This window comes from Aspergillus mulundensis, assembly GCF_003369625.1.
Source record: "Aspergillus mulundensis strain DSM 5745 chromosome Unknown scaffold_1, whole genome shotgun sequence".
NCBI classification, from domain to species: Eukaryota; Fungi; Ascomycota; class Eurotiomycetes; order Eurotiales; family Aspergillaceae; genus Aspergillus; species Aspergillus mulundensis.
The window spans coordinates 3427353-3440295 of record NW_020797889.1 but is presented as its reverse complement, the minus strand read 5'-3'; the positions used below and the strand labels follow the sequence as shown (position 1 = coordinate 3440295).

At 52.4% G+C, this 12943-nt stretch overlaps 4 protein-coding genes across 4 annotated transcripts; 2 read left to right on the top strand and 2 right to left on the bottom strand.

Annotated features, from left to right (window-relative positions):
- Positions 1 to 638: 638 nt before the first annotated feature.
- Positions 639 to 4034, bottom strand: DSM5745_02602 (putative C6 finger domain protein; the record flags this gene model as incomplete). Its single annotated transcript, XM_026744618.1, has 5 exons — positions 639 to 1484; positions 1610 to 1920; positions 1949 to 3236; positions 3288 to 3832; positions 3884 to 4034. 5 exons carry the CDS (start codon positions 4032 to 4034, stop codon positions 639 to 641), a joined length of 3141 nt encoding a protein of 1046 aa, XP_026607781.1.
- Positions 4035 to 4665: 631 nt separating this feature from the next.
- On the top strand, positions 4666 to 6201 carry DSM5745_02601 (25S rRNA (adenine645-N1)-methyltransferase; the record flags this gene model as incomplete). The annotated part of the gene is made up of 1 exon (XM_026744617.1): positions 4666 to 6201. The coding sequence occupies one exon, from the start codon at positions 4666 to 4668 to the stop codon at positions 6199 to 6201; it is 1536 nt and encodes a 511-aa protein (XP_026607780.1).
- A 250-nt stretch (positions 6202 to 6451) lies between these two features.
- pup2 (proteasome core particle subunit alpha 5) lies at positions 6452 to 7515 on the bottom strand (the record flags this gene model as incomplete). The annotated part of the gene is made up of 5 exons (XM_026744616.1): positions 6452 to 6731; positions 6829 to 7172; positions 7282 to 7360; positions 7426 to 7438; positions 7491 to 7515. The coding sequence occupies 5 exons, from the start codon at positions 7513 to 7515 to the stop codon at positions 6452 to 6454; spliced, it is 741 nt and encodes a 246-aa protein (XP_026607779.1).
- A 475-nt stretch (positions 7516 to 7990) lies between these two features.
- Positions 7991 to 10695, top strand: DSM5745_02599 (gamma-tubulin-complex subunit SPC97; the record flags this gene model as incomplete). The annotated part of the gene is made up of 4 exons (XM_026744615.1): positions 7991 to 8240; positions 8296 to 10280; positions 10345 to 10559; positions 10614 to 10695. The coding sequence occupies 4 exons, from the start codon at positions 7991 to 7993 to the stop codon at positions 10693 to 10695; spliced, it is 2532 nt and encodes an 843-aa protein (XP_026607778.1).
- Positions 10696 to 12943: the final 2248 nt, after the last annotated feature.

Here is a 12943-nt window from a genome sequence, read left to right as displayed (position 1 = left end):
TAATCTTTCCCTCTTTCCGTCTGCGCCTCACGGTTTGCTTTGTTCCTCATTCAATCCATGCCGTATGGAAGGCAGTGTACAGTCTCCCACGCACCCAAACTCTGACTGTTTATCAGCATCCATAGGCCCGCACCGGTACATCCGACCGGCCCTTGCAGACGCTGCCCAAAGCGCTGGCCCATGCATGTCCTGTTTCGCGCAGTCATGATCTACGCTAGTACCTGAGACTTGGACCGGGGGCGTTTTTCACCCACTGGTTCTGGCTCCATGGTAAGCGCTGGCACTGCACTGAGACCAAAAGGGCTAATGAATTGTCCTCGGCCATGTGGCTGCGCCATGACCTCGCCTGCCATTATTGGCGTGGAGATCGCCGGCATGGCGGTGCTGCAGGTACCAAGTAGCAGCGGACTGACGGCTATGAGAGGACAACTACAGTGCGGTCAGTGAAGCAAGGAATCAATACGACAGCACATCCGTCTGCATGGCTTGTGGTTCATCCACGTTGTCATCGAATGCATTGCGATAAGCAAGTAAATGATTTGTCAAGTGACCGAAAGCTGCCTGGAGATTTCCTAAACATGTGCTCTAACGCCCCGATGCCACTATACCGAGTATTGAGACGAATTCAAACGGCCTGATCACTCCCCAAAGTCCTTATCATCCAGACTCAGAATCCCCATTGCCCAAACGTAGGGCTCGGCCATAATGAATCGCCGTTCTTTGTTGGCTTCGTACTCCGCATACTTCCAGACCGGTGGCTTCTGCACACCCCCGTCTTGGTTGTAGGGAGGACCACGTCCTTGCATTGCAGCGTTTCTCCATGACCGCTCGCACCCGTGAGCAACTGCATCGGAAGACTTCCATCCCGTATAGCGGGAGATGTCGCGTAGGACAGCAATGATCCACTTGCGTTGATCCGGCGCTGTGTATTGCACTGCTGCAAAGAAGATCGGTACCGTGACATCTATCAAACATGATCCAACTACTGGACTGAACCCCTCAATGCCACCTTGACCGGTTTGTGCTCCGTAAATGCCCGCCGCGATCTTTCCAATGGTCTGAGCGTACTCGGCTGTTGTCGCGGCCGCAAACCCTGCTGCCACGTGCATCCAAGGAGGCATTGAAGGATGTAGTCGTAACAAAAGCATGCGTCCAGTATAGTAGAATGCCATCAGACCAGCCATGTTGAGTGTATAGTACTGAGTCGCCAGACCAAAAGGAGAGTAGATCGGCCTACTGGCTTCGGGTGACAAAGGCTCAAAGTCGGGGCCAAGTGACTGAGCAAATACTTCGAACGCTGCATAAATGCCCTCCCACTCACGTTCAGCTTCTTCGTACGACATATCGACATCCTCTTCGGGGCGAGGACATGAATCATTTCTGTCTGATGTAGTTGCGAAAGCAGCAGGTAATCGCGTAGGCCCGGATGGCGGAACCATACCATAGAAGGGAGGTGGTTCAGGAGAAGAACCACTGGAAGACCGCTGGGGGCCTTGATGTCCAGGAGGCCCATGTCCAGGAGGCCCATGTCCAGGAGGCCCATGTCCAGGAGGCCCATGTCCAGGAGGCCCATGTCCAGGAGGCCCATGTCNGGATGGCGGAACCATACCATAGAAGGGAGGTGGTTCAGGAGAAGAACCACTGGAAGACCGCTGGGGGCCTTCATGTCCAGGAGGCCCATGTCCAGGAGGCCCATGTCCAGGAGGCCCATGTCCAGGAGGCCCATGTCCAGGAGGCCCATGTCCAGGAGGCCCATGTCCAGAAGGCCCATGTCCAGGAAGCCCATGTCCAGGAAGCCCATGTCCGGGAGCCTCGTGTCCGGGAGCCCCATGTCCGGGAGCCCCATGCCCGGGAGGCCCAAAAGGCCCACCAGGTGGTCCAGATCGATCATTAGGAGGACCTTGACCTGGGCCTCCTGGTCTGGGTGCAAATCGACCCATGAACTGACCGAACCTGGCGTCCGGCCTCCATCCCGACCCTGTGGCTTTGGCCATGTTTATCTTTCGCTTCCTATCCCGTACTCCAAAGTCCGCAAGTCGGCCCATCAATAGAGTCAAATGATCTGCAGTCCCGTAGAGATCGTTTCTCAGCCCTATGCCCGCACGTGGAGGGCACAGACCCCATTCAGAATAAGGCAGAGATAACTGGCCACCGCTAATAATACTTTGTAACCAGTCCTGCTTGCAATACCACCAGTAGAGGTCACATTGAGTCCGGAAAGTCTCAATGTCCTTGCGCGAAAGATGTCTGTTTCGAGGCTGGGCATGCTCCCCTTCAACCTGTCCGAACTCGTCGTAGTTGACGGCACGTCCTAGAAAACACCCTATGAGATCCTCATCAATCCTGGTCTCCAATTCAGCGAAAGAATCGTCGCTGGAAGACGGGTTGTTGAACATGTAGACATCCTGAAAAAAGCTGTGGGTATTGCTCCGCTCAAGCCATCGTTTCCGTCTTTGAGCGCGAAGGTCTCGAGTTATACCAGCCCAATCGATTTCGCGAATTAGTTGAGCTGATCCAGCAAGATGATTGTTCCATTTGGTATGATCAGCTACCATAACTTCATAGTAAGCTAGAAGCAGCGAAGCCGCCAGTGTGCCCAATTGCTTTCGTTGCATCGGGAGGCCGACAGCTTTCCCTATCCGCCGAAGCGCAAACTGGTAATGTTTGAGCGAGGAAGTAGATGGCGCTTGTTGGAGGTACGCAATATGTAAGCTACCCAATGCTAGTATAGCTTGTTGCAATGCTTGATTCTGGAAAGACTTGAGCGGAAGCGTGTATGTCCACAGTCCTTGCTGCGCCATAGGGACTGGAGCACCTAGCATGGTCGATTGATCGGTTCCATGTCGCTCAAATATCGATAGTACTGGACCAGTAGCGTGTATAAAGTGTAAGAAAATTCGGGCTGTCTTGGGATTGTTGAAGGGAGAAGAACCGAGATCCGGCTGGTAGGTGGCCAGCATATTGGCCTCGTTCAAGTATGTGGTGAAAGAACGATGTTGGGTAGCATCGCGATTCGCAGAAGCCAGAACCATATTCAATTGGTTGAAATCCTGCATTGCCACTTGATCCGGTTCCTCGTCCGATTCTACATCGTAGTAGTCGCCCTCTTCATCCTCGATATAGTGGAATGGCGATAGTAACTGAGATGAAGGGGAGCGATATTGGTCATGCGTGCTTGCTTGATGCTCGGCCGAGTGCTGTGTTGGTAGATTTACTGCAGGAGGTGATTCAGCAACCTGATACAACTGTTAGTTTTACGGATTGGCACTGCGGGCAGGGTGGCATACCTTAACATTCTGGTACACTTGAGGTGGTGTTTCTGTGCGCGACGACGACTCTTTGATAGCCAATCCTTGATTTTGGGTTTGGGGCGAGTCCCAGTCATGCACGCTGTAGTGAGGATAGACATTTTGGGCGAAAGCTGATGCCTCCTGTCCTGGCTGGCTGAACCTAGCTGACAGGTTTGCCGGTTGGTAGCTTGGTGGTAGGCCAGGGACCTGATCAGCGAACGCAGCATCACTTTTGAGAATATCTGCTGATATGTCAACAGAAGGCCGTGATTGCCGGTGCTCTATACTAGAGGCAGCAGGGATTTTTGGGGCCAATATTGGCCCATGGGTGCCAGCCGACGTCTGGCTAAAGTCGATTTGGCTCTCAAATTGGCTGGAGGGAGGAGCAGGTTGTGCTGGAATGGTGCTTGGTACTCCAGGAATTCCCAGGGGATTCTTGAAGATCAATCGCTGCGCATAGCCTTTACACTCGCGTTTCGACTTTGTACAGTTTTTGCAGATAGGCTTCTCTTCTCCACATTTGATGCGACGTTGTCGGCAAGCTGATTACATTCTGTCAGTGGCTTACCCGCGCAATTCATCGATAAACCTACTTAGACAGCCGGTCTTGGTGCGCTTTCTGGGGACCTTCGCAACGGCTAGCTGCTGCGTCGCCACTACGTTGGTGGGTTGATCGGGGACTTTTGTTTCAAGATTCAGTAATGTACTCGGCGGGTTTGCGCTGATATGGTTCCCGGTCTCCATGATTGCTAATTGAGTCACTCTGAAGGGCGGGTTCCATAGTCAATCTGGAAGAGCGCTCGACGAACAGAACAGACAGGGGGAGATTCTGATCCAGGAGGAATGGAGGATGACACGGGGCTTGCGGGGAGGGAGATCGACCTCTGATCTGAACGTCAACTCAAAACAGATTGAGTGCACGGTCCAGAATCCGCCACGTGCTGAACCCTGCTTTGGCCATTGCGGTCGAGATTTCCTGTAAGCCTCAAGGCAGGTCAACACTCAACAGTGCATTCTAAGATCGCTCGGATCTCAGTTGTGCATATATTCCATGCTAGAGCTAGATAAGCACCACATAATGCTTCCTATAGGGCGACCTCCCCAATATCACTTTCCAGCTTCTGTGGGAATTTTCAAGTGGCAGGACTGTCGGCGTAGTCTCGGACTTTCGGCTACTAGGGAGTAAAGGCGGAGCGTCCTGCGCTACCTATGGTACCGCCTTTAGAATCCGGCAGAAATTGCAAGCACCAAAAATTTCTTGCAGTCTGCTGGTTCGTTCAACGGTTGCTTCCCAAGTCTGTCAACAAGGCACCGGCAGTAGACCGAATTCCTGTCAATATACTTACTGCGAACTCCGCGGTTCCTATACAGAGCCATGTTCGCGGTCCCCGGCTGGTCTGTTTCGGCCTCTGCGCTCAAACAGCAGAGTGAGCAGCAGCCCCAGAACCAAGCCAACCAGTCCCAGAAGCCGAACGCAGATGACACTGCAAAGTCAAACAAGCGCAAGCGAGATGACAATGTCACCAAGAAAAATGTCGATTTGATGTATCGCCGACACATCGAAGGATCAAAGGGCCAGTCGAAGCCCGCAAAGCCCAACTCCGCGCCGCCCAAGCCGGAGAAAAAGCCCTGGGAGCGCAAGAGGGAAGAGAAGAACGGTGCCGCCAAGCAAACTCAGGGTCAGGATACAAAAGAGGACGAGGCACCAGAAGCTGTAGTCGATGGTGCAGCTGAAGAGAGCAAGAGTTCGAAGAGGAGAAGAAAGAACAAGAATAAGAACAAAGGATCGCAAGGCCAGGACGGAGAAGAAACCCAAGCAACTTCCACTGAAGCCGCCGCTACTGAGACAGCGCCAGCCGCACCTCCTCCCACGACAGCTACCCTGACCCCTCTCCAGCAGGCTATGCGGCAGAAGCTGATCTCATCCCGTTTCCGTCACCTTAACGAAACTCTGTATACAACCCCGTCAACCAAAGCCCTTGAGCTCTTCACCGCGAACCCCGAACTCTTCGAAGAATACCACGCCGGATTTTCCCGCCAGGTCAAGGAGTCCTGGCCTTCCAACCCCGTCGACGGCTACATCAGCGCCATCCGCACAAGAGGAGCCATCGCCGCACCAAAGAAGGGCAACAAGCCGGACCAAAAAGCCCGGGGCCTGCCATTACCACGACGACCGAACGGCGCATGCACCATTGTCGACCTTGGCTGTGGTGACGCTAAACTCCACAGCACTCTCCTCCCCTCCGCCAAGAAGCTGAACCTGAAGCTCCACAGCTTCGACCTCCACGCTCCCAAAGACTCCCCCATTACCAAAGCCGATATCTCCAACCTTCCCCTGGAAGACGGCTCCGCCGACATCGCAATCTTCTGCTTGAGTCTGATGGGCACAAACTGGGTGTCCTTCGTCGAAGAAGCATGGCGCGTGCTCCGCGGCGACGGCAAGGGCGAATGCTGGGTCAGCGAAGTGAAAAGCCGCTTCGGCAAAGTGCAGCGCAAGAAAGCCCAAATCGGCGCGAAGCGAACCCTCACGAAGGCCGAGAAGAAGAAGCTCAAGAAGAAGAAGGGCGGCGACGACGACGCCGGATCGGACGTTGACGAGGCGGATATCTTTGCCGAGGACGCCCGTCCCTCACAGGACGACGAGACTGATATCTCTGCCTTCGTCGACGTCTTCAGGACCCGCGGGTTTGTGCTCAAGTCTGAGACTGTGGATAAGTCGAACAAGATGTTTGTGAAACTTGAGTTTGTCAAGGCGGGCGGTGCGCCAACGAAGGGTAAACATGCCTCTACCACTGGGGCTCCCGCTGCTGGGAAGAAGAGGTTTATTGAAAAACCAGTTTCTGCGGATAATGGTTTGTCGCCGGAGGATGAGGCGGGTGTGCTGAAGCCCTGTGTTTATAAGATTCGGTAATTGGTTTGTTTGGAAGAACTATATATGAGTCGCCCTCTATGATACCAGGTTAGCATATAAAAGTCGCATCTATCCACACAACCTGATTCCTGAGCATTAGCAAATTACTTGTAAATGAAGATATAAACTGCTTGACAGTCATTGGACGAGGTCATTGTTCTTTTCTATGTGAGTTCAAAATAACCCTGTGATGTATAGCACATAAATTTCATGACGGCCTCATCACAGACTTAGCGGACTGATTAGTCGCTTATTGGTTTCCACCCAGCTGCGCAACAGCGCGACCCATCTCCTCATCGTTGTAGATACGGAAGCCCTTTTCCTTGGTGACACTCGCCAGCTGAACGTTTTTCGCGTCCAGCTTTTCCTCCATAACTTGCTTGAGCGTCTTCAAAACAAGTGTTTCCGCCTCGGGAAGCGTCAAAGAACGATGATATTCGTTTTGTAACTCGGCCTGCGCTCCCTCACTTCCGGACCCGATGGCCTTTGCGTCGTACCGGTAGAATGTACCGGAGGGCTCGGCGTGATATCTAGTAAGAACGATGGAGTCAGCGCATATTATTCGTAGGATAAACATTGCCAAACGGCTCGAAAGCTGGCAAGTCAAAGGGCCGGAAAGCGACGTACAGCTGAGGACCATCCTCATCAATACCAGCAATTAGAAGAGCAACACCAAAAGGTCTGCTCATGACACTCTCCTCGTCATCTCCAGTCTCTCCAAATCGCAGGGCCAAGTCACAAATCGCCTGCGTGCAGCTCTCGACACGCAGAGGTTCAGCGTAGTGGAAGGCATGGTTCTGAGTCTCAACACGGGCATGTTCAACTAAAGACCGGGCATCTGCCTGCAGGCCGGACATAGCACATCCGATATGCTGGTCAATCTCAACGATCTTCTCAACGGAGGACGCTTCGAGCAGGGTAGATGTGACACGCTTCTCGACTCCTAGAATGACACCTTCGGATGTTGCTACCTGTTGAGGTAGTCAGCGGGTTTTCTGCGGATATTGTTGAAAAGCTCATAAATGCTTCGTATAGACGAAGAGCCATGTTGAGACACGCTGGTAAGGGCGAAGGACATACACCGATGGCGGTTGAACCGAGCTTGATAGCTTCGAGCGAGTATTCAACCTGGAACAAACGACCTTCCGGGGAGAAGGTGCTGTAATGACCACCGTTAGACTGGTTGCAATGTAAATCGGACGTTAGACGGGGAGAATATCGTACTTGATTCCACGGTCTAGTAAGGAAGAGTCAGATTGGGCTTCAAGAGGAGGTCTGATGGAGCTTACCGTATTCCGATCGCGCGATGAACATTTTGAATTATATGAAACGTGTAATGGAGACCGAGAGATGCAATGTAGAGTGTAGCACCGAGTGAGTATTCGGAATCAGCAGTTAAGGTGCAGGGCGTTTAGATGGGAAGACGTAGGAAGCTGAAGCTCTGGATGAAGCTCTGAGGATGATGGCTACGCTGCTACGCAAGTCGCAAGTGCCTGGCGGAGATCTCAGGCATCAAGGCAGCAGCATACACCCACCGCTCCGACCAAACATCGGGACTACGCAAGACCAGGACCAGCACAGATCTCGTCTTCGGCGCCTAAAGTTGTCAATCTCTTCTATCTATGCATAATCTGCCCCTTTTATTGTCTATCGGGGGTCCATGTCCATCAATGACCGCCGCGCCAGCCACATGAACCCGCCACGACCCCGCGTTGCGTCCAGTCGCGTCGCCGATGCTGAAAAGCCCGGTCAACGCGGCGGCACAGCTTCTCCATTGCAGGCAGAAAATATGGATCATCGCGGGAGCACGTCCACTCAGAAGAGCAAAGTCCCCAGGGATCATGTCGCGTCCGAAAAACGAACCGAACGCCTTGTGGTCCAGACCAAAGACAAGGCACAAGGCCGAACGAGGAACCCAGTGAGGGAGTCACCCAGCGCAGGGAATCGTGGAGAGGGCGACAAATCGCGGTCAAAAAGAGCTAATACAGCGGGCCCTCTCAGTCCCAATCTGCGGAAGAAGGAAAAAGAGGCTCCAGATGGTGAGACATTCGCCGAAACTCAAGATCCTCTTAACAATATATTGACTCTCACCAGCACCATGGAATCCGCACGCTTCTTTGATGCCCTACACCACTGCGCCCCTAGCTAGTCGCGTATCCGTACCTCCGCTATCCTCGACACTACCGCAATCACTTCAACCTACACCCCTACGCGAACTGTCGACCGATGCGCAGGAGAAGGCGATCTTGGAGGACCTGCTGTTTGTCTTCATGGGATTCGAGGGCCAATACATCCAATATCAAGCTCAATATGACCCGACCACGGAGAAGGACCGATTGGCTGGACCGGCCTTCCAACTACCGCCCGGGCTTGATCCTACCCTAAGGGACCTTACAAGGTCCATGTTGAAGATGGCTACACATTACAGTGCCCTAGAGGCATTCGTGGAACTCCAGAGTCGCGCGGAATACGGCGCAGTAAGCCATGCCCTATGCGCCGCGGTGCGAAAACTCTTAAAAGACTATTTGATACTCGTCGCTCAGCTAGAGACGCACCTGCTCAACAATCCGAATTTCACTCTCCACCTGCTCCATCTTCATACCATGCCGACCGGCCAATGTCTAGCTCAGCTGTACTCATTAGGCCAGGAGCTCCTCCGACGTAACGGTCTTTTGGATCAGGATCTTGATGAGTCAATTGACGATTTTGACGACGTTGACAACATCTTGGAGCAACTTCGAGAAGGAGGAGATTTGATCCCTGGAGCGATGTCTAGCAAGAAGATATGTAAAGGAGGCAATGTACTGCGGCTATTAACCGAGCGATTGGCGACCTTCTCCGGCGATCCGACCACAAAAACGCTTCTAGAAACTCTTCTTCGTGAATCTAGCAGGCCATACATGACAATGCTCAACGAATGGCTTCACCACGGAGGGATCAAAGATCCGCATGGAGAATTTCTCGTCAAGGAGCAGAAATGGATCAAGCGAGAGAGGCTCGAGGAGGACTACACGGATGAGTACTGGGAGAAGCGATATACGATCCGCGATAACGAAGTGCCGCCACAGCTCGATAGCGTACGAGATAAGGTTCTTCTAGCTGGAAAATACCTGAACGTGGTGCGAGAGTGTGGAGGAGTGGATGTCAGCAAAGCGGTTAAGGATGTTCCAAAAACATTCGATGACCCTCGCTTCCTGGAAAACGTTAATGCCGCCTATACATATGCCAACGCCTCTTTACTGAACCTCCTGTTAACAAAGAACTCTCTTACCACTCGCTTCCGTTCCCTGAAACACTACTTCTTCCTTGACCGATCCGATTTTTTCTCCTACTTCCTTGAGCTTGGGGCATCCGAGCTCCGCAAGCCAGCCAAGAGCGTCAACGAAAGCAAACTGCAATCACTCCTTGATCTAGTCCTGCGCCAACCGGGCAGTATTGCCGCGCAAGATCCGTTCAAGGAAGACGTCAAAGTCCGGATGAACAAGGTCGGCCTGACCAAATGGCTCATGCAGGTTGTCAGTGTCTCTGGTATCGACCAGGACAACCCAGAAGCCGCCCTGGAGAAATACCAAGCACCCCAAGCAGGGAGCGACGACGACAAGGATATTGTTGGCTTCGACGCCCTGGAACTCGACTACACCGTTCCCTTCCCGCTATCCCTCGTCATCAGTCGAAAGACGGTCCTCCGATATCAACTCATCTTCCGGCATTTGTTGTCTCTCCGCCATCTCGAATCCATGCTCTCGTCCGCCTGGCTGGACCAAAGCAAAGTCCTAGGCTGGCGCCATAAATCATCCGACCGACGGCTGGAGTTGTGGAAGAGGCGCGCTTGGAACCTGCGGTCAAAGATGCTTGTATTCGTACAGCAACTACTCTATTTTTGCACGGCGGAAGTAATTGAGCCGAACTGGCAGAACCTCATGGATCGTGTGAATGGTACCGATGCAGACGGGTCGGAAGTAACACACAATGGTACCAAGCAGGTCAACCGAACAGTCGACGAACTGATGCAGGACCACGTCGATTTCCTAGATACTTGTTTGAAAGAGTGCATGCTGACGCAGGCGAAACTCCTCAAGGTACGTTGCGCTGATATAATATTGCCCTCGCCGCCTTGGAGTACTCAAAAGCTTACTCAATTAGATCCACTCAAAACTCTTGACCTGCTGCACAATGTTCGCCTCCTGGTCCGCAGCACAACTAGGCCGCGCCCTCGCCACAGCCGACCCAGAGCTAAGCTCAAGCCCCGCCACGTCTGACGGACGGGGCTACGACCCTGCGCGCCTCGGAAAGCTCGAGGACGTATTGAAGAGATACGAGGACCATTTTGGTCGCCATCTTCGCATTCTCATGGATAGGTAAAACAAGCTCTACCAGTTTTTCCTCATGAATTTTACTGATGTCTCTCGCAGCTTGAATTACTTCGCCGCAACCGAGAGCGTCGTCTTGCTGAAACTAGCGCATGCCCTGAGCTCCATCAGTAAGGAGGACTGAGTTAGACCAGGACTACAGGCGTCGGGCAAGCTTTACGACCATGATATACTTAGCGGTGTCATATCTACCCGTCATTGCATGAGGGCGGCCTTTTACCAAATGCCCTATGTAGCGAGGTCTACCCACCCACCCTTACTCGTGCTTCCGCGCGGAACAGGTGTTCCAACCCAACAACACTTCCGGAGTGTACGCTCCGCGGAAGCGGTCGTGACGTCCTCCTGGGGGCAGACGACCGGGGCAGATATCTATTTGTGCTCCAAGCGATCCTTCAAAGTTGCTCGAATCCTCCCCCGTCTCCTTTGACTATCTGAGAGCGTGAAGGGTTCGGCTCGATTCTACTCAACGCATTCTTTTATGTTTTAGCAAAACTTTATGCATGCTCACGACTCTTTGTGCTACGAGGCGCTTGGGTTGGGCGCTTAGGCTAGGGCAAGGAATGATTTCCTTTGGGACGGAGGATGCCTGGGCCATTTCACTTTCTTGATTTGTTTCCTTAGCGCGGTTTGGGCTGGGGAATTGAGAACATACATTTGCATTATTACTGTACGCTTGACTTGGTGATAGTAGATGGTCTATTAGAACCTAGAAACTCTAGCTCAGCTGTTTCAATTCCCAAACAACTTACGTAGTTTGATGCTGCTTGAATGGTGGAAAGAACTCTTGGCTCCTGTAAGGATGAAGCATCCACTGCAAGCCAGAGCAGGCAGGAGTCGCAGGAGTCAGGACTGAGTATACTCGGTAATTGTCGATTTCCTCAACAGAGGGCATTAGCCGAAAGCAGGCCTGATTGACACCCCGCCGAGTTGCACGGCGGAGTCCCACACAGTGGACCACTGGTCAATGAGAAGGTTGTGCTCGCCGCGCTCTTCCCGAAGGTGAACCGTGGCTCTGGGTTCCCTACCAAACCCTCCTTCGACGTCTACTAACTCGTTCTGTATAGGCCCGAGCACTTGGGTATAATCTGCATCCAAACAACAAAGTTCGAACCAGGACGTGCATGAACGCCCTGACTGTGTGTACAACGTGTCACAGAGGGCGCGTTTGGTCCATTATCGCACTTTATCGATTTGAGGATAGTGTGTCCCGCTTTTATGCAGCAATTCGAATCAGGAACAGTGCTCCATGCTAACATGCACCCAGCATGCCGCCTGAACAGCCATGACCTTGCCATCGATGTCCCTGGGCCAGAGCTGCAGCCAACCGGTGGGTTTCAATCATGTCTGGGCTAACGGGACAAGTAGTATCTGCAATTCTGTTAAGCATTTCCGTAGTCTGAGCTCTTGTTATTGTACTCAATGTATGCAATGAGACACTATAAGGTCACTTGCAGGCGGAGATTGCTCGTTAAGAACTAGCCCGTTTCAGGTCTCCACAGCCGTTGGTCATTGATCCTTGAGCGCCCCATCGCTCGAAGCCTCGAATTGTTCTGAACTTTTAAGACTAACTGAGGGTTCGCAGGATAACCCACTGATGTCATTGGCTGGCTTTCCAGGTAGATTCGTCTCCCTGCTGTCCTCGATTTGACTTGACGCCGCTTGAGTGGTCATCTGAAAGACCTAGTAGTGTCACTGCCCAGAGTAAAGATGCAAGCAGTAGGTAAGGCCCAGAGGAGCGGTGAGCAAACTTCAAAGGCATGGAGCGGAGATGATGAAAGGGAAGAAGAATTCAAGAAATCCTGCAGATTGGATCGACGCAGAGACTCCTGGGTTTCGCGGTACGCCATGGGCCCGCTGCAGATTATGTGAGTATCTCCATTTTCGGGCTGCCCACTAACCTGTGCATAAAGGTGTCCCAGATAAAATTTCCATCGCGTTTGACTATTGTCGCAATGGCGCCACATCTATCAATAGCACAGAAATCATTGCATTCCATGTTCCTCGATCTCGGCATGTACAGAGTACCAACGGGTCGTTAGAGACAGATGGAAGCTGAATCAAGCCACAGAGACAAGGGTCTTTTCAAGCCCTAAAAGGCTTCAGCTGCGTAATCGCTAGATCGGTCAATTTCTTTTGAATCTGACCGAGCCTGCGGATTTTTCCTTGCAAATCGCTGCCCCTCCAAGACACGCCGGTCACTTATGGCTGGTCCCTCGTTCGCCATCCAATTTCTGTTTGGGGTCTAGTTGACTTCGTGACGTGCATATCTCTCAGTCACCAATATACTGTAAAGCTCGCATAACCCCACTAATGGATCTTTCGTGAATTCTGATGCGGCGGGCTCGTTGTTTTGTTGTTGACTGGAGTTCGCT